The 19,996-nt window shown below is 41.5% G+C and overlaps 1 protein-coding gene across 2 annotated transcripts in view; it reads right to left on the bottom strand.

Moving 5' to 3' along the window:
- LOC138472715 (L-threonine ammonia-lyase-like) overlaps positions 1 to 19,996 on the bottom strand; it is a 406,130-nt gene that overhangs the window by 99,972 nt on the left and 286,162 nt on the right. For both annotated transcript variants that reach the window (XM_069611031.1, XM_069611030.1), the window contains 2 exons: positions 7,184 to 7,351; positions 5,662 to 5,719 (listed from right to left, as the gene is read on the bottom strand). In XM_069611031.1, coding sequence (XP_069467132.1) covers positions 5,662 to 5,719; positions 7,184 to 7,351 — 226 coding nt within the window. The remainder of the gene's footprint in view (positions 1 to 5,661; positions 5,720 to 7,183; positions 7,352 to 19,996) is intronic.

Below are 19,996 nucleotides of genomic sequence, written 5' to 3'. Positions count from 1 at the left end.
GTATGTTGGAATCCTGAGATAGTGCTATGCTTGACACCAGCAGTTGTGACCATAAAACAGCAAATATTTTTAAAAAAGGTGCCCTCTGAGAAAACCCTATCAAATATATTCCCAAAGGGACAACAACCTGAGGGAGGAACTCCGTGAAGAAACAAGATAATGAGAAGCTGGAACTGGGGACATCACGAGAGATGAATGTGACACACTGAGGATACTGGCTGAAGAGAATGCATGGAGCTTATAGAAACTGATGACAAAGTAAAAAGAATCAAGTAAACTTTCACGTGTGAACAGAAGATAGCGTGTGTGACGCACTATAGAAAATGCAAGCCTTTCAATAACTGTACAGATGCTGTAACGCAAGTAGATTAAGTAATCTTAGAAGTTGGCTATATGTATGATATGATATGATATGGCATTTGTAACACGCCTATACACAAGTGTTTCACTTGTACTGTAGTGAATAGACTGCAGGCGGAGCCGCCATTGCATAGAAGCTGGACATCAGTGTCATAAATTTAGTAAGCCCGGACCCATGGAGAAGAAAAGCTGAGAACTGTGTTGCAGTAAGAATGAGCTGAGATCATAGATACAAATGGCGAGGCTGTTTGGTCTGGTATCAAAGTCAAAGCAGCTAAGGCTGGTTATCTCTTTCTCGAAGTCGGTGAATGTGAGAAGCTGAATCATCCCATGTTAAGGTGCGAAAAAAGAATACCAAGAGTGCCAAATGTTATTCTTTTAAGACATTTAATTACTGCAAAATGGTCCAAATCATGGTCTTCTGTCACGTGAGCCAAGGATAGAAATAGAGTTGAGCTTGGAGTTCTAGAACAGCGATAGTGCGTGCTTGCACTCCCTTATATTCTCACAGACAAGAATACTCTTCAACGCCAACTTCAAAGACAATCTTCATGGCAGAAGGCATGGGTGAGGAGAGACGGGCTTATTGGGTGGGGAGGTAAAGTCAAGTCAACCTCTTGTCACTTGGGCATGAGCTCACATGCTGCTAAGTAAACCAAATGTTCCAGACATGGCACAAGCATGCCAACCAATTGTAGAGGGCCATATAACGAAGGACCTTAAAGTTTGAGAGCCACTGATATTAAAACAGAAAACTTTGCCATCTTCCTGAGTTGGTTCGATTATTTGGTGTTAGAGTTATTCTGCATCACATCCATTGCATGCACGCTACCCAAAGGGCTCTAAACTCATTTATATAGCATGTGTAAATGACAAGTGCTGTGTGAAAGTTCAATATATTGGCAGTACATGCATACTTGGCAATATGATCCATTATAATCTACCAAGTGTGATTTTTTTCTTTCATTTTGTCACTTTTAATACCACTTCTCCCACTAAGAAAGTTACACTAGAACGCCCACAACGCAAAGTCAAAACGAATGCTGCATTTAAGTTACTAAAGTATGGCATGTACATGTAATGGAAAATGGCAAAATGCAATGCGTTTAAAAATATTTATTTCAGCACAATTTCAAGTAAAACTAATAAATGCATGTGTATATATACAACACTACTGTGTGTAATTTTAAAACATTAATTAAAGCAAATGGAAATGATTTGTGCAACATTTTGAAACGACAGTGTTTGCAATTTTATTAACTTGGGCGCACATGCATACTTGCTAACATTCCCCTTGCTAATCTGTACATGCTTATTGGCTCCTACATTTTTGTCTGCATTCTGGGACTTGTAGTGCACCTTTTCTAATGCAAAAAGTGCAACCACAACTCCCACAATGCAAACAAAAGAACCATCATTTAATAAGCAACTACACATTGGAATACATCACATTGGCAAGTATGCATGTACTGACAACATAATAAACTTTTACGCAAGTGCCACTTAAATGTCTTCTACAAATATGTTCCATCTCCATTTCTTTTTTTTATAAAAAAGTTACAGTGCTGCTTTAAATCCACAAAACCATTTTTTAACTTTCATGTACAGCCTCCCAAAAGGAGAGCTTTTTAAATGCTCAGCATTTTCCACTTTGCATTGTATAAAAATGTCACACTTTCTCGCTGTGGCCCCGTTAGGCATGCTTATCACAGGACCACCTGCCCCGTTAGCAATGGTACCAGTTCTCCTGTGTCCTCATTCCAGTTGAGTCCTATCGAACTCCACAGGAATAGGCACTAACATTTTCTGGCACCTGTTTTTCTGGGCCATTGGGAATTGTGATGTCCTGGTGGCACCGGGAAGCTAGGTGCTGACAAATTATGACGAATTTGATGGCAACCCGCCTGCAGCACCGGCAGGGTTATCGCCATACTTGAAATGAGGCCCATTGTTATTAACTCTTCTTCCCAACAACTCCTCCTACATTCATAAATAATGTCTTCTTGTACTAAAATGAATTCACCATTACCATATATACCCATTAATTTTCTTCTTTCAAAATTACAGGAAACAACAACCTCCAGGAAGACAACAAACTGAAGAAAACGACTCTTCACATCCTACAAAGTAAGTGCATTACTGTAGAATTATTCTTTCTGTTACTCGTACAGTATAGTTTAGCCGCATAGTAGCCTACAAAATTCCTTTCAAATCAACATTTATTTCCCTCTTACTCATTACACTATAACATGTACACTCTTTCCATTCTCACCTAAACACCACCATTATAACACCCACTATAATCCAGAAAACATCGTAATGTCCTTTATTATTCATTCACACTACGACTGTCTTACGCACTAACCCAAGCCCTTCACACATCTACACACACAGTTACTCTTATAACCTTCCCAACTACAACTATCAATTTATTACACAATCACACAGCCCTCTATTTACCTGTGCCATCATATTCACACACTCATTCACAATACATCCATATATATTCCACAACTTTCAAACCCACACTTTCTTTTTTTTCCAACATACAGAACAGAATGCCTACTAAAAGTAACTCTGTAGAAGAAAAAATAGAACAGATAAAAAACAAAAGCAAGCCATATAGTCATCCTGCTATAGCAGAATATGTAGCAAATATTAAAACAAAACTGCTAATACAATCAGTCAATAAAACTAAACCAGCAACCACTACAAAACTAGGGACCCTCTTCCAAAAAATAAAAATAAAATTTGGTCATTACAGTGATGCCACTGTTTTGCTGTTTATTCACAAATACATATCCTGCGACATTCCTTCAGAAACCACACAAACTAACCACGTACACAATTTTTATGCTTCCAAAAACATAAGTGTGTCAAATACTGCTGATGCAGCTATACAAACAAAGATAAATACTACACCAAATGCTGCTTTGGTTTCCCTAGACCAGTTTCAGCCAAAGGACAAGTAAACAGCTTGATGTCATCTGTTAGACACAGTGTGATAGGCAAATCAGCTAAAACATATACAACATTAAAAGTAACAAAGCTTCAAAGTACATCAATGATTATAATGCAATCATTGCCCTCTTGTGGAATGGAAACATAGATATACACTATATTGCAGGAAATGTCACTGCTGTTGCAAGGTATGTCACAGCCTATCGCACCAAAGTTGGGAAAACCGAGCTTAAAGACCTCTGAGATGACATATCATCTGACAAAACACTGTCACAAAAATTGTACAGCTTTGGCATACAAATGCTCTCCCATAGAGAATGCGGATGCTGCGAAGCTGCAGACCTTTTAACAGGCACAGTCTTCTATGGCAAATCTGAACACATAGTCTGGCTAAGCCGTGCTCCATCTGCATCCAGAAAAAGACTGCTGAAATCCTACCAAACATAGAAACAATAGCCATAAATGATCCCAACAGCCAGGACACATACTATCCAAACAGAAGTACTGCTTTGGAAAACATGTGTCTATACCAGATAGCGCAAAACTACACCTACAAAAATAATGTCAAACCAGATGATGAAAGAACTAGAAATATGTTGTCTCAACTTGTGAAGGAAGCCTCATCAAACTCAGTAAACCCAGCCTAATTAATCATATAACATTATCAAGGCAAGGAAACCTTCAAGGCATAATCTACCACACTGGTGCCACAACCACTGCAGGTCACAATACTGTATACATTAAAAAAGAAGTGGTTGGTTTGAATGCAATAACACTTCAGTTTCTCTAAAACATAGATTACCAGCAAATCTTATAAATGCCTACTTAATATTCCTTAAACCTAAATTTAGTCGCTGACCTGTAAAACTATCAACAGTTAGAATGTGCCAACTGGTATCTAACTACATCTATACTACTGCAATGCTTCTTTTGAATAGCAAAATATTTAGAATACGCCAACAGGTATCTAACTGCTTCAAAAAAATACCCTTCAGAACTATAAAACTATCAACAGTTACAATACACCAACTGGTAGCCAACTACATCTATACTACTGCAATGCTGCTTTTAAAATGCAAAACAGTTTCAATACACCAACACGTATCTAAGTACTTGAAAAAACCTTTAAAAAAAGAGTACAACAGTACTTTTGAAAAGCAAAACAGTCAAAATACGCCAACAGGCATCTAACTACTTGAAAAATACCCTTAATTAGACTTCAGTGTAAATACACCATCACTATTCTTCTTACTCCAACACTGCTTGTAACAACAAATACACATATCTGTGCACTTCAAACATTCCCTTAAGTATTGCACACTTCAAACAAACATACTGTAAAACTTAAACTCACATAAATGTAATAGGGTTTTTAATCCGGTATGGATTTTCTTTTCCCCCAATGACCAAATGTTTATGCAAAGAGAAACAGCAACTGTGCAGAACACACAGTAATGTTGTTCCAAACATAGTACTTAGAATGTACTGATTACGAGGGTCTAAAAATGACATGAATATGTGAGGGTGTATGCAATGAAACATGTTAAACCATCATGCCTCACATATTATACTGTGAAAGAAACAAAGATTTCTCCTTCATTACCATGCACAACAAACTCAACCTATATCCTCAATGGTACGACAATCTATTTGCACTTCAATTGTATCATGTTAACATGTTACAAATACTGTATACTTCCCCCACACTATTTATAATTACTATACACATATTGTTTTAATGGTGGTATCCAGTGGCCAGATTCACATTCTATACACATATTATAAGGAGAAGCACTTGTTGGATTCTAGCAGTGTGCATGATGGCTTTCTCAACATTCCATTATGGAATATCATCACACACAGGAGCTGTGGTGACAGTTGTGGCTGGTGTCACTGGTGCCAAGACACGTTCATATGAGGTCCTTTATATTACCAATAAACTACGAAAAGTATATCATACCTATGGTCAAATTAACCTTATTTACTACATTCATGTTTTGGAGACAAGCAGGAGACATGACGGGGAAGACAAGAGGTTCCTGCACCGCACAGACACGCAGTGATTTAAGGTTTGTCCAAAAATGGACTGTATGTTTGAAAACCCAAGAATTGATCAACGTTTTTCGATAATTAGGATTTCAGTTTTGTACTTTCTTTCTACCAGTAAATACTTGAATACAGTAATCTAGCGGCCATATTGGAGCGCTTTCCTTTAACGCTTGTGAAAAACCTGCTGAACATACGGGATCATTTGCTGAAAATATTCGTGATTTCTGACCTATGCACTTAAAAATTGTAGGAAGAAACTGGAACCAGAGCCTTCTGCATGCACATCCTTACCTCTATGCTGAACAGGTCGCAGGTTGCAAACACATGCTCTTGTGTGACACCCAGCACCCTGAAAGAAAGAAAGATACGGCTAAACCTGGATAAATCTCCACCACAGTTATCCCTCTGGATCCACGGCACTGATCTCCCCACATCTTAAAGCAGACATAACCAGCCAGCTGCCCCCATGCTTGCATTTCTCAATAGTCCTGGTGTGAATGAAAATGCACAGAGGTAAAGTGGGATGAAAGTCTCCACTGCCTTTGTCCAGAAGATATAGCGACCAGAGCTCCCCTCAAGGTCCAATATGACAACCAAGGAAACACATGCCAACACCAGCGTGACTGGAAAATATTTTTCAAAGGTGAATAAAGTCACTGAGTTTAAAGATAGTTACAAATTTAGGAGGCTTTATTCACCTTTGAAAAATATTTTTTTCACTCTCCTACTAACCTCACCAAAATGTTGTGATGTTTAAAACTATTCAGTCTATGTAGGGTATCATCACCCGAGTTACACAGAACCAATGGCGCTACCACTTTTAGGTGGTTTTAAGGTTTATTACTCTTTGTATTTATGTTTTGTTTATATTGATTAAAACATGTGAACTTGAGGAAACACTTTTTTGTCTATACAAATGATGACATGTTCGTTCTGGTAACAGCTCTGCAGTTGTTTTGACCTTGGGCATGTGAGGGTGGGAAGCTGTTCTTTGTGGATCTCTATAAAAGCTACTGTTAAATTGTCCTCCTCCACACAGCCCCCCAAAAAAGAGGACCTTTCCACTCTACAGTGAATACTGCCTACCTGAGGAGCCCGTTTTGGCCAAAAATAAGGGCACCCTTTTGATGGATATTGACAAGTCTTACTAGAATGGCAGGATATACTCACTGGTTCTTCGTTCAGTGATGATCTACTAACACCTTAATTGTGGAGGCGGGACCAGCCCTCTTCTTGTGGCCATCTATGTCTGAGTAGAAGGTACTGATTGTTTTCTCGTTTGAGTCCAGATTTGTCACTTCCATTGATAGAGGCTGAATTGCTGGGAGATCATCAATATGTGCTTTGCTCTAATCTGAGCGTGTCCAGTTAACTTCTACAGAGCGCAGCCTGAGCATTCAGTCTTGTCACCAAAAGGTGAAGTAGGTGTTCTTCTGAAGAATGTGTTTGTTTGATTTTGGAGCAAGAGTTGGGTATGAGGGATCATACAGGAACTTGGGGACAAGCTTCGGTGCAACCCAAATATCTGTTGGGTTTACGGACCACCTCTCTGTCGCATAGGGACTGCCTTAACATTGCAGGGCTTTGGGAGTCACTGGTATGATGGGAAATCCCAATAGGACAGGTCAGCTCTGCAGTTGTGGCGAGGAATAGGGACACTTTCAAAATGGCTCCTGTGACAGAATGACACCAAACATCTCTGCACAGTCTGACATCATCAATGCAATATAGCTAAGTTATTAACAGTCAAGGACTAATCCTATTTTTGTCAAAGAGAGGCTATCACTTTGTATCTACAAGTGGTCCCCTTTACCTGACTTCCTCTCGTGACAGTAGCTCCATCAGTTTGGACATCTCTGCCGGGCAATCCGGTAACAAGAGAGAAAATCTGCAAAGCCTTCCATCTAGGGTCAGGGCTCGGTTTATGCACTGCTGAAAAAGTGGCAACTCCAGGTTCCCACTGCACAAGGCGATGGCCACCCTAATTCAACACATAGAAAACAGGACTTCTTTTAACGAGACACAATAATACTGGTTATAGTTATGTAGCACACATGATCCATTAGGAGTACCTGAACATATTACAAAGTTTGCATCTAGGCAACTATACGACAACCACAACATACATGGTGCACATTGTATCAACACCGGATGGCTAGAAGGCTGCATATGTTCTACTGGTTATATGTAATATCTGCAGAAAGGGCATTTATCCGATGAGCTATTCTCCCATCAATAAAAGGGGTTCATGTTCATTAGCCATTCCCAGTGCACACATTAGTACAGCTAATGTCAATGATCCGACCAGCAGTGTGGAGACTCCAGGCTTTTGCAGCTGACATCCCCCTGGATCTGCAGCCTGTTGCTCTCAGATGACTTGGACTACACTCAATCACACAATAGCTTGTGTCTCGCGAGGTGATGAATTTAACTAGCTTCTGGCGCTGTAATGAAATGTAAATAGGTTTGTACCATACTCTCACATGTATCATGTATGTATATGCAATCCAAGTTCTCTGTTGTAAAAGCGCCATGATGCCCACGGGCTGCTCTGCGCTTTATAAATACTAAATAATACATAAATAAATGAATGTCTTGATAGAAGAGCAGAGGAGCCAGTGGCTAAGATCTCCTTCTAAAGCTAAGCTTATGTGGCCATAGATCAGATGTTTTTTTATTAATTCACCGTCATCGGCAGTAGAAGGCATACGACTAAAAGGGGCAAAAAGGTCCCAGAGATATGCCATCTTGAGAGTGGTACACGTGTCATGCATGCATCATGTTATATAGAATTCCTCTACCGCCATGGATTGTAGCAGGGTCAATGTTTAGCTGTATGCCTACAGTGTGGGTGACTTCATCAGAGGTCTTGGTCTCTGTTAGATATGAATGTTTATTATTAGTCATGCTTTCAGAACTTTCTTGAATCACGGGACTTGAAGCATACACTGAAAGGGGTTGGTTGGGTCTTCCATAGTATAGGACCTCTTCTGGGGAAGAATCGTTTTAGCTCAGGTATATTTCATGTGATTTGTCAGAATATGTTTGTGTGTCAAATGTTCCTGACCGATTTGGATCATGTATTGGCCTTCCGAGTGTATATTATGTCTGCACCGAAGAAATGTTTGTGTACGAATGATAGGTTCTTATGTTGGCTAGGTTCCATGGATGTTCCTTGGACGACGCCATAGTAGGCTCTTTGAGCACTGGGTGTTGTGTTATCTCTCTGCCACTCCCAACTTTAGTCTTGAGTAGCTGAGATGAAGTTTTGTGTCTGTAGTTTAACATGTTAGAAGACAGGTAGATTTATTTTGTATAGGCGCCCCATCATCACAAATCTAATCCATATACATGCATTGTACTGTGGATGTATTGCAAACTAGTTGTCCAGGATAATTCCTAGACATTGTTCCTTGCAAATATTTGTATGTTACATTGAGGATCTTTCATTTTTCTCCAAGATGTTTTTCGACTTTCAAACATAAACATTAGTAAATGCCTTAATTTATTTAATGTATGTTAGTATTGCTATTTTTTCTTTATGCTACTTGGAGAGGCTGAGGTAGAGCTATGTGTCACCCACATGTACTTAAAATACCATTCCTGGGGTTCTCTATACGTCATGCAGTGATTTTGTAAACACGCTGAACAAGAATAAAGACCACATAGGTGTGGGCGGCTAGGAGCATATGTGCATGAGCTGTGAAGTGAAAGGGAGCTGTACAACAAGGGGACACTTTGATAAGAAACAGTAACATGAATACAGTTAGACCGACAGACTGTTGAGCGTACACTCGGAAAGCCATGGAGCAAGGGGATTCAGAGGGTTGCAGGCAAGGGGGTACAGGCTAAGGAGGAAAAGGGGGATACTATCTTATTTACTTTGTTAGTGGGGTAACAGCTGTGTTCCGCTGATGCTATGAGTTTCACACAATCTGACGTTCACAACTTCACTATTGAGTACCTGAGACGCAGTTGCATCCCCAGGAATCAAATGTAAGGGGGCACAGAAGGGGCCAGAGGCAAAAGTAGGGAGGGGCACATACAAATTTGCGTTGTTAATGCTTTTCCCAAATTGATGCGGGTGAAGTAGCCCATATTGACCCACGGGAGGTAATCATGGAGCATTTCTACAGCACACTGTTTAAGGAAAGTTGGATTCAAAAATAAGTATTTACAAGCAATTCTGTAGAAAAAAATAAGTATTCTAATAATTATGATTCCAGGGCGCCAACTGTAAGTACAATGCCAACTATTGTATTGTTGTAAATACAATGCCAACTATTATATTGTATTGTAGTCATTTATATAGCGCAATTTCCCCATTTGTATGGCCTCAATGCGCTTTGTGGTTGGAACGCCCTCGGGGACCGAAGTCCAGCTGTGGGAAAGTTCTAAGAGTTTACTTTAAGATGTGTATGTGCATTCTGCCGGGTTCGGATTTAGGAGGGCTGGCTAGGCCTCAGTAAGCAACCCAAAGGTCAGGTACATGGGCTGGTGCTGTCAGCAGTTAAGATAGGGTGCTAGTGCAGGAGACTCGATGTGTGCCCAGCTAGACAGAATTTGATGCAGTTTGTTGCTGTATACTAATGGCAGAGGTGTTGAGGCACGTCAGGGCGTTCAGTGCGGACGGCTATGCAAGAAGCTAGACCGTATCTGACATAGCCGTAGCTGCATTCTAGAGGGCACAGATAGGGAGCAGGTTCTGAGTTGAAGTGTTGGACATGCATCTGAAGTGTTCCCCTTGTTTGCATTATGGGCTTTGTTTTTCTACACATGCCGAAAGCGCAGTAAATGCGCATCCAGTATTTTTAATTCAATTTATTTCAGCCGAAACAGCGTGAGGCAGGGACAGATTAATACAAGATTTCAGGACGATCTGTTCAAGGACTTTTTAATCTGCCCAATCGGACAGGAAGGGGAACAAACCCTCACATTTTAGAGTAGTCCCGGATCACATCAGAACAGGTCCCAACAGCTGTTCTTTGTGCAAGAAATGCAGCCGACAACAATTGAAAATACAGCTGGACAGAACCCCTTAATCAAGACAGGCCAAAGCAGCGTTAGCACAGGTCTCACAGTTGCATTTTCATGTAGAGAATACAGCAGTCTACAATGGAAAACCCAGCAAGTTCAGCCACTGAAGTTACTATCACCACAAAAGGTCACAGACATAGCAGGACGACACAAGCATAAAGCTTTGCACACATTGCATATAGTTGCAAATGTAGCATGACATAATACAATGCAGCAGAGCATGCCATAGTGAGGCAACACCTTATGAAGTTCATAATGCCCATGTAGTGTCGGCTCCATGTCATTTCCACAAAGTCAAACTACTTTGAAATATTACTTCGATTTGTTTTGTTATGGGAGGTCCCCTCATTCCCCTACACTACAACGCCTACTCCAAACTCCTCCCCATCCCCTTGTGCTTCTTTACCCACAAGTACATACCTAATTTCGAAGTAATTTCCATGAAGTAAATTAATACGAAGTAATTTACTTTGGGTAAACAAGGGGAGACCGCACTGTCTACTCTCTGTCTCACACTCTGTCTCTCTCTTACACTCTCTTAGTCTCTAATTAGATATATTGCACACATTGTGCCAACGTAGAGTGTGGCTGCCTCTGAACTCCCCTGATTAACTTATGTGCCCTGCTGGATGTTCCAGGAGAAATTGACTTTTAGGTTGAGGGAAAGGGTGCCAAGGGATGTGAAAAATGCAGGTGCCCCGTTTTCCCTTCCTTGGTGTGCAAGCGGCAGCAGAGTGCAGTCTGACGCCTTGCACTATCTTCCAGAGGTGCTGTACCCAATGGGGCCACTTTGCTATTTGCCTTTTGACAAAAACAACAGCATTTGTCAGGCCTTTGTCAGGTGATTGGGGTTTGGGCAAGGTCCCCAGTCATTTGCTCATCAGATCTGCCCCCGTGATTTCTGTGAGCTGCGAGAGTCTGGAGGTCAAAGCAAATATGCCCTTAATGTATAAGTGGATGAATGGAAGTGACAGAGTTTGTAGGATTTGGGCCCTCCTCAGAATCCTTCTCCACCTGCCACTTCCTATTTGCTGGTCTCTTGGTCCACCTCCTCTGCTCCTGTTCTCACTTGTAACTATACTTATGCTGCACAATTGTACAAATGTTCCTACCTATGCCTGTAACCTGATGCTTAAGCGCCCATATACTTCTGGGTCAGGAGCGCTATACAAATAAATAAACAAACAAAACAAACAAACAAACAAACACCTTTGATCCTCTCCTGCACTTGCTGACCTTTAATAGCCTGCCTACCCTGTAGTGGAGTTCCTGCAGTGACTCCCATTGGCCCTCAATGTCACATGCTCTCCTTGGCCAATCACCAGCTAGGCTATTGGGACTTCCCTTTGAAGTCTTAAGGAGACTTCCAGCCCCACCCTCTTCCATTTGTGCGGTGGCAGCCATGAGCTCCGGCTGCTCATTTTCCATGTGGTTCTCCTCAAGTGCTGGTGAGTTTTATTTCCAACTGGGTTTAGGGAGGATGTGTGGGTCTTCCCTGCAGTCTCTTTCCACTGTCGGTCCATTTTCTTTTTTCCCACCCTTGCACTGGGGTCCATCTGGAGCTTGTGGGTCAGATGTTGAGTGTCTCAGCCCTTTGAGGCAGGACAAATCCCAGTACATTCCATTTCTGGTTTTGATTACACCCCCCTAGTCCTAGTCCGGGTTTTCCTGGTTGTGCACAGTTGCATGGTTCTGAACAAGAAGAAAAAGAGACCTGGCAAGTACATAGGCTGATAGGTATTGTGGCAGGGATCAGTGGTACCAATATCCCTGCACATGTTCATACACTCTGGGCTTTATGGACCAGGTTGTCTCTTTGCCCCACCTTCTTTTGACAGGGTCACATCCCTCACCATGCGATATATATCAATTATCAAATAGCTTGTGGAAGTTCAAGTCTACTACACCTGGATGTGATCTCAAGAGAATCAGAAAAGGACTCAACAATGGCCATCATTTGGCCCTGTTTGAGATCAGGTCAATGGAAACATGCATACGGCTAGGCCGTTTCCAGTAGGCATGCACCTAAAGAGTCTAAAAAGTCTGATGCTGGTGAAAGAAGAATTACCCAGTACTGAGTCCATTATACTATGTAAATTAACAAACTAGTCTTCCTGCTTCACTATAGTAGAGGTTCATTGACGTAGCCCATGAAGGTCACAGAGGCATTGTACTCACTAAAAGGATGGTAATACAATACATATAGTTCCTAAAATTGGTCAACTCTGTCAAATAACATTACAAGCCTGCCAGGTATGCAAACACCTACAACCACACACTTTCCAGGAACCAGTAGTTCTGATCCTGCTGCCACATGCCATAAGGGAAGAAGTAGCCATCAACCTCTTTGGACCGCTGTGATCTGGTTCATATATATTAGAAATGTTAGATGAGTACTAAGTTATATCATTGATGGCTGCATCTGTGGTAATGCAGCACAGGACAGAATATTCACCACGTACAGAATTCCAAAGGACGTGAAGTCTGACAATGGCCCACCATTCACAAGCCTGGATTTTCACATGTTTTTGCAATACCTGGGGTTCGTCAGGGGCGTGTCACACCTCTGTGGCCGCAAGTGAACGGAGTTGTGGAACGTTTTATGGGAACTCTCAAGCGCAAGTTACAACTATGACACATCTGCAACAAACACATGCATCAGGTCCTCCATCAGCTGCTGTGCGACTACAGGATTACCCTACATAACATCATAGAACAGTGCCCTGCAGTGGTGATGTTTGGCAGAAAAAAGACACCCATTTACATCAGCATTCCATTCATCAGTGAGAGAAAAGATGAACAGCTATTCCGGGTGAAAGATTTTCAAGAGAAAGAAAAAATTAAGCAATACGAAGAAACAAAGAGAAGAGCAGGAAAGACACAAATAACACAAGGCGACTTGCTGCTGGTGAGGCAACAGACAACCTTGTAGAAGTCACAGTGGTGTAACTTTGCTGAAAATGTTGGGGGGATTGTGTGGAGCGGAGACATAGTATCTAAATGAAAGGGGCCCCTGCCAAATGAGGGGGACAGAACAGTGTACCACAAAAGTCGGGGGGGGAGACAAGCACCCTTGTCCCCACCAAAAGTATGCACATGAGAAGTCACCATTCGACCTTGAACCTCTCACCGTCACAAGGTTAAAAGATCACAACTGAAAGTAAAGACAAGACAATTACCGGAAATCCATTGTTTTTCAGGAAGTTTGCCACACCAAACAGAAAGCGGTGATCAAATAGAAGCAGGTTATGCAGGCAACAGTAAATGTTCGGAGGAAGAGTATATGCTGGATCACGACGAACTGAGTCCTAATGATGAACACAAGATACCGTACTCACCCGGAACGAACAATGACATCAGAACCACCAAGAAAAAGAACAATAAAGTGCTGCATGAGATGGATAGAAGAAATGGGGCAATAGAAGGTTTTTCTGATAAGTTATGGGGCTAGGGGCGTGGTAGTGTCCCCCATTGTACCTCCATGTTGTTATGCTATAAAGAATGACTGGGTTAAGGCGGAAGGGAGGACTATGGCAAAGGAAGAATTGCAAAGGAAGAATAATGACTAGTTTCCACCCTCTCTGTATCGGTTTTATTGACCTAAAAGCGGCCATGAATGCCTGTTGGAGCGGAGCTTGAAACCTGGGTCTCCTGCTATCTATTCCCAATGTGTTTGTTTCTATATCTGGCACCACTTTCTTTTTCAAATAGTGTCTAACCAAGCAGTGCATGCAAGTCTAGCATAATCAGAATTGCATAGGGATGGTCGGCCATAGCGCCTGACTTGGCACTCTGCACATCCATAGAGGCCCCTGCAATTCAAGGGCTGGGATTATGCAAACACAGGAAAAGATATTAAAGATTACTGTTTGCTACCATCTACATGTTGACACCCCTCCTCCTGAAGTCCCAACACCTCCCTTTTCTAGGAATCTTTAGTTAAATCAGTTTTGTATTTTGAAAGCCTTGGGGCCCAGGAGGCGCCAGCTAAATATTCCTGGGCATCGTCATTTTCTCATGCTTGGCACCAATAGCAGAACGTGAGAAGGGTGGTCATTAGAGGAGGGGGCTCAGGATGAGATTCTTCTTCGGAGAATTACAGAACGGTGCTTGTGCCTACAAAAAGTATTTTACTTCCCAACCAATCCTGCCCACCAGTGAGATATATTGATTTTCTAATTTGTCTCCAAAATAATGTGGGTTCTTCTATTGATGCCTAAAAACATAACAATTATAATTGTTCTTTTATAATGCGCTTAACAGGGGTGTTTTATTTCCAGATGGACAGCCTGGCCAGTCTGGGTGTTTGGCTGTGTAGAGCCATGTGTGCTGGCAATTTGCTGAGCATGTGTTGAGTGAGGGTGGATGAAACACGAGGCTGTTAAAGGTTATGTTCTTTGTGCAGTACCTCTTAGTGAAGTTAGTTTGGCATGCTTTGATTTCTCATTGGTCTAAATGATGAGGAACATTTTGAGGGTTTCGATGATAAAAGTCTTGTTTCGGCACACGTTTGAAGGAATGTAGGCTGATTAGTTTTATTTTTAAAGGGCTGTGCTTGACCCCTATGCTGGTCCAAAGGTGCTTTTCGGGTCAGTTGCTTTTGAGTATCCCTGCAGGTGTATTGCTGACTTTCCCTCTGTTCCTTCTGGTGAGATTTTCTTGTGTTGGTGTCAAGGTTTTCGATGGTGGTGGTGCTAGTAGTTTGCGCATCTTTGGCATGCTGTGCCAATGTGATTAGTTATTGGAGTCTGTATATTTTGTTTTGTAACTTGTTGGTTGTTTGTTCCTTTGTTCATCCAGGTGGGGTCTTAATTGGGCGGCTGTCAGTTCACTGCTCTTCATTGTGGGATGTACTTTGATCTTGGGGACTGTGGGATCTATGAGTCCAATTCTTTTGCTGTACAGTTATTCCTTTTTGTTCGTTTGTTCCATGTCTGATTCATGGGCCATTTGATGGTGATGGGGTGCCGGAAAATGTTATGCCTTTTTTTCATGCTAGGCCAATATGATAAGCGGCAGATCTAGTAGCTCTTATAATGGCATCGAAGCGTATGAGGATGAGGAAATCACAGTGTACTCTGACTCCGCCTATGTGATGTCAACAGTACAAGCAAGACTGTCACGTTAGAAAAGGAGGGGCTTTCGATGTGCTGATGGTACACTGAAACAACACGTGCCCCTATTTGCCAGGCTCATAGATGCACTGCAGCTACCATTAGCCAGAGCGGTAGTCAAGTGCCAAGCCCACACAAGGGGGAGGGATGTGGTTTCTCATGGCGACAAAGCCGCAGACCCAAAGCGAGCAGCATATTCATAGAAATAAATGAGTTTGACACCCCACCTAATAGGCGCATACAAGCACTCAGCATGATATTGCATGAAGGATATATTCCATTACCCATTACCCAAATAAAAGAATTCCAGGGACAAGTACCAGCAGAGGAGTAAGAGTTGTGGATAAAGAAAGGGTGTTCGATAAAACCCACTGATGCAATGTGGTGACAGGAAAGCACTGGAAAGCCAGTTATCCCCTTTGCACTATTGCACTCACGCAGCTGGACTACCCGAACCACCTTAGCAAAGATGTTCTTTCAGCACATATTGGGGAAGACTGAATCTGCACCAACTTGCCAGAATATTTTGCCACCTTTATGCACAACTGTATTATCTGCCAGAAATTCAGTGTGGTTCACATGTTGCACATAGTGCGAGGAGCAATACCGCGCCCTAATGTGCCCTTCCAACATCTCCACATAGATTATGTGGACATAACTCACAATTGAAATTGCTACAGGTATATGTTTGTAGTAGTATGCCCATTTTCTTGCTGGATCAAAGCTGGTCCATGCTCACACCCCGATGCCCTCAGTGCGGCGACATTCCTTGCTTGAGACGTGCTCCCATGGTAGGGGTGTGCAAAGTCCTATGATCAGATAATGGACCTAACTTCGTAAATCAAGTGTTCAAGGACTTCACAGCCCAGCTGGCAATTAAGCATACATTTTCCTGCACTTATCACCTGCAAGCGAATGGATATTGTTAACTCTTCAATTGCTTGCTCAAAGAAAGAATTGCAAAGATAAAACTGACACTGAAAACGGGATGGCGTCATTGCCTGCTGTGAGAAACCTGAGGGTATTCTCACTCTTATTCCCCAGGGATGCTCTTCTCAGGTGTCCAACGGACAGCCATTGCGGTTGCATCCAGAACTTGGGGGTGGACAAGCGAGGGAGGATCACCTGGGTGGAAGGTCCTTGGCGGTTAGGAGTGGGGTATCCATGGGTGAAATATGGTATCCCCTTTGTTCTATAACAACCAATCTATATGAGCTGAATGATATGGTTAAGAATGGGAGATAAACATGGGACACAGTGGCAAAACAGCAGTGCCTTAATAATGCAATCTTTGTTTAAAAGATGATGATGTGGAAACATGGTGACAAAACAACGCTGTATAGCATATGAAAACTCACATTCAAAATGTTATAATGACATAACTAAAAACCTTTTTTCTCTCTCTCTCTTTCTCCTTGTTCTTTTTCTTGTTCTCCAATTTATTCTCACTAATTGGGTCTAGTATAACCTTTGCATTTGCCGTGCTTCATTATTATATGTTTTATGCTTCATTCTTTGTCCACGCTGAACAATCCTCCCTGATACCAGCCCCCATTCTGTGTCTTGTAATGTGCAATTAATTTGCATAAACAGTGGTGATGTTATTTTGAAACAATGTGTGGTTATGATGTTTGAAACAATGACTTTGTATATAGAAATGAACCAGCCCGGTTTTGAGAAAGGCTCAAGAGCTGAAACATGTGTCAACCAAGAGGGGCAGTGAGATATGTAAAGAGGTCAACCAAGAGAGATTGAAGAATACCTAGTAAAAACAAGGACAATAAAAGAAATACATGAAACTCAAAAACTAAATGTGTTTGGCACATCCTTAAGAGTAACTATAATAGGCCTATTAGAGTAACAGAGTGGTTTCTATCCGTTTTACACAAGGATAGCGACAAATGGGAAACTAACATCAAGGAACCAGTCGCAGGGTCCAAGTCTGACAAAGAAACCCCCACAAATGTACCTAGCACCTGGTGCATCAGCAGCCATGCAGACTCGAGGTCCAAATAAGGATCTAACAAAATGGCAGAATACCTATTAAACAGAGAGGAGGAGTCAGCAACACTATTTACACCAAGAGGAAGCATGGTACATGCCTTTCAGAATGTAAGGAATAAACAAGGCAAAAATGTGTCAAACTAGAAAGAATATCTAAAAAAGAAATAGACAAGTTCTGGGAAATTGTGTCTCTAAAGATCTACCTTAAAAACAAGCAAAATTCAAGAGGCTTACGTATCCTTATCTTCCCGGATTTTTCGAAAGACGAGGATAACAATCTCGCTGAGCAATGGGAAATAAATCTGAATAGCAGCTCAAAAACAATGCTATAAATACTGGTGGAACATGCTAAAAGAGAACACATACAGACAACAGAATCAATTGAGAATATGAAGAAGGAAATATCCAAGATGAAAGCACTGGAGGCAACTAAAGAAAAGAACTATGATAAGATGTATGAAATGCTGAAGGAATACCAGGATGAAATAAAACATCAAAAAATTTGAAAGTTCTATAGGGATGAACAAGATTACCGGGAAGACCGGGTATGCACATTTCAGGACAAATTCAACCAAATTTAGAACCAATATCAAATGGTAGCACCGTAAAACTTCATCAGGAATCTCGGACATTGAATGAGATCTGGACGGTGGGGCAGTAGATGAGAATATGAATGCCCCAAACCAGCGGATAAATGGGGCAACATTGTTGTGATTGACAGAAATGGTGTGATGCAAAAGTCAAAAAGCAATAGCAATTCTAAACATTGACCTGAAACAACCTTCTAGAAAACTTTGGCATAGCAACAAACCAAGAAGCAAAAGACATGAACAATATAATGAGTAAATTGAAAACATGCATGTCTACTTATCTGAATACAGGTTAACTCGACACAGGAAGCTCCAACGACTGACTAGCCCTTATCCAAAAAGGCCTTCCATATTTTATAAAAAATGTGTCCATTGCTTGTGCGATACATATCCTCCATCCACACGTTCAACGTCGGGTGAACATCTGATTTGTAATTTCTCAGGATCAGTTTTTTCTCCATCATGGCCCCACGTAAAATCCATGTAATCTGATGTTTCCCTAAATTGTCCAACATGGTGGATTCCCCCAGTATTAGAGTCTCAAAGTCAAATTCCAAATCTGCATTGACAACCTTGTTCATCATACTTGTCACATCCGACCAGAAATTCCTCACCCTGTGACACTCCCATAGCATATGTTCCATAGTGCCATGAAAGTGACCACATCCCCAACAGCTGTCTAACTCTGGTAAATTTCGTTCCTTAAGTCTTACTGGTGTCCAGAAAACTCTATTCAAGAGAATTACTTGTCTGGATCTCTCTCCAACATTCAGGGACATTCTTTTAATATTCCTGTGTTTAAAGCTCATGTTAGTAGCTTTTTTTGTATTATATACCCCACGAGCACCAGACAAGGTAAATTGTTCCTTTGTGGTTCTCGAGTTCAGTAATTTAGAACTTTACGAAGCAATTTAGCTATTCACCAGCTGATCCTTTGTTTTTATATGTTTTAACTCTACAGGTTCTATGAGACTGACCCAGATCAAGTCTGTGATTCTATAGGAACTAGGTTTTTAGTTGTAACTATTTTCTCCTGATGAATGTTCGTTATTTGTGTTTGTGAACAGAAACATGTCGAGACAGCTCTCTGGATTGAAAACAGAGACGTGAGAATATGATATACTAATCCAAATGGAGTTTGGTACACAGCAGGTTGTCCTAGATGTACTCTGTTTTTTCTTGAATTTGTTTTACCAAGCATCTACTGCCAATTACGTATTGCTATGTTTTTTTGGAGAAGTTTTGTATTGTGGACCACTGAATTTAATCATGTTTTTTAAACTTTCTGACTTATTATTAAAAATTATGTTGTAATTCCTTTTAGATGTTTTGAGATCAGTACCTGTATCGCTAGCTCTGTCTTCTATTATATTTTGATATAGATCCACCCGGATATAGACAGAGTAGACACTGCCAACTGGTTTGTACAGTAGTCTACCGGGTTTCCTCTTTTGATATTAACGAGGCCTACTACACCCCACCACTAGGCTGTCCCTTTAATGAGGTCAGGCAGAGTCAGGCACTTAACAATTATACACACCAGCACTCTATTGAACATCACTCCAGGACTGACCAGGATAGAAGGGGACCTAAGGGTTAGGCACGTCCTATCAATTGGCCTAACGAGAGTCAGGCAAAGGAGGCCAAGGACTCACATCTGAAAACCCTTGACAGGGCTCCGGTGTATAAAAGGTGGGGCATTGAACAGTGCAGAGAGCAGCAGTTTGGAGAGCAGAAGGGAGGCTGTGTGGCTGAGTCCAGCAGGGGATCCCTTCTCAGTCCCAAGCCAGTTTTTCCAGGAAAAACGGAGAGAGTTGGGAGAAGAGCTGAGGAGCTGTGGCTGGCCAGGACCAGCTGTAAGAAACAGGGACGCTGAGATGC

The sequence above is a fragment of the Ambystoma mexicanum genome, chromosome 8 (assembly GCF_040938575.1).
Source record: "Ambystoma mexicanum isolate Mex_15411 chromosome 8, UKY_AmexF1_1, whole genome shotgun sequence".
Taxonomy (NCBI): Eukaryota; Metazoa; Chordata; class Amphibia; order Caudata; family Ambystomatidae; genus Ambystoma; species Ambystoma mexicanum.
The sequence above is the reverse complement of the archived record's forward strand: the minus strand, read 5'-3'. Positions and strand labels throughout refer to the sequence as shown.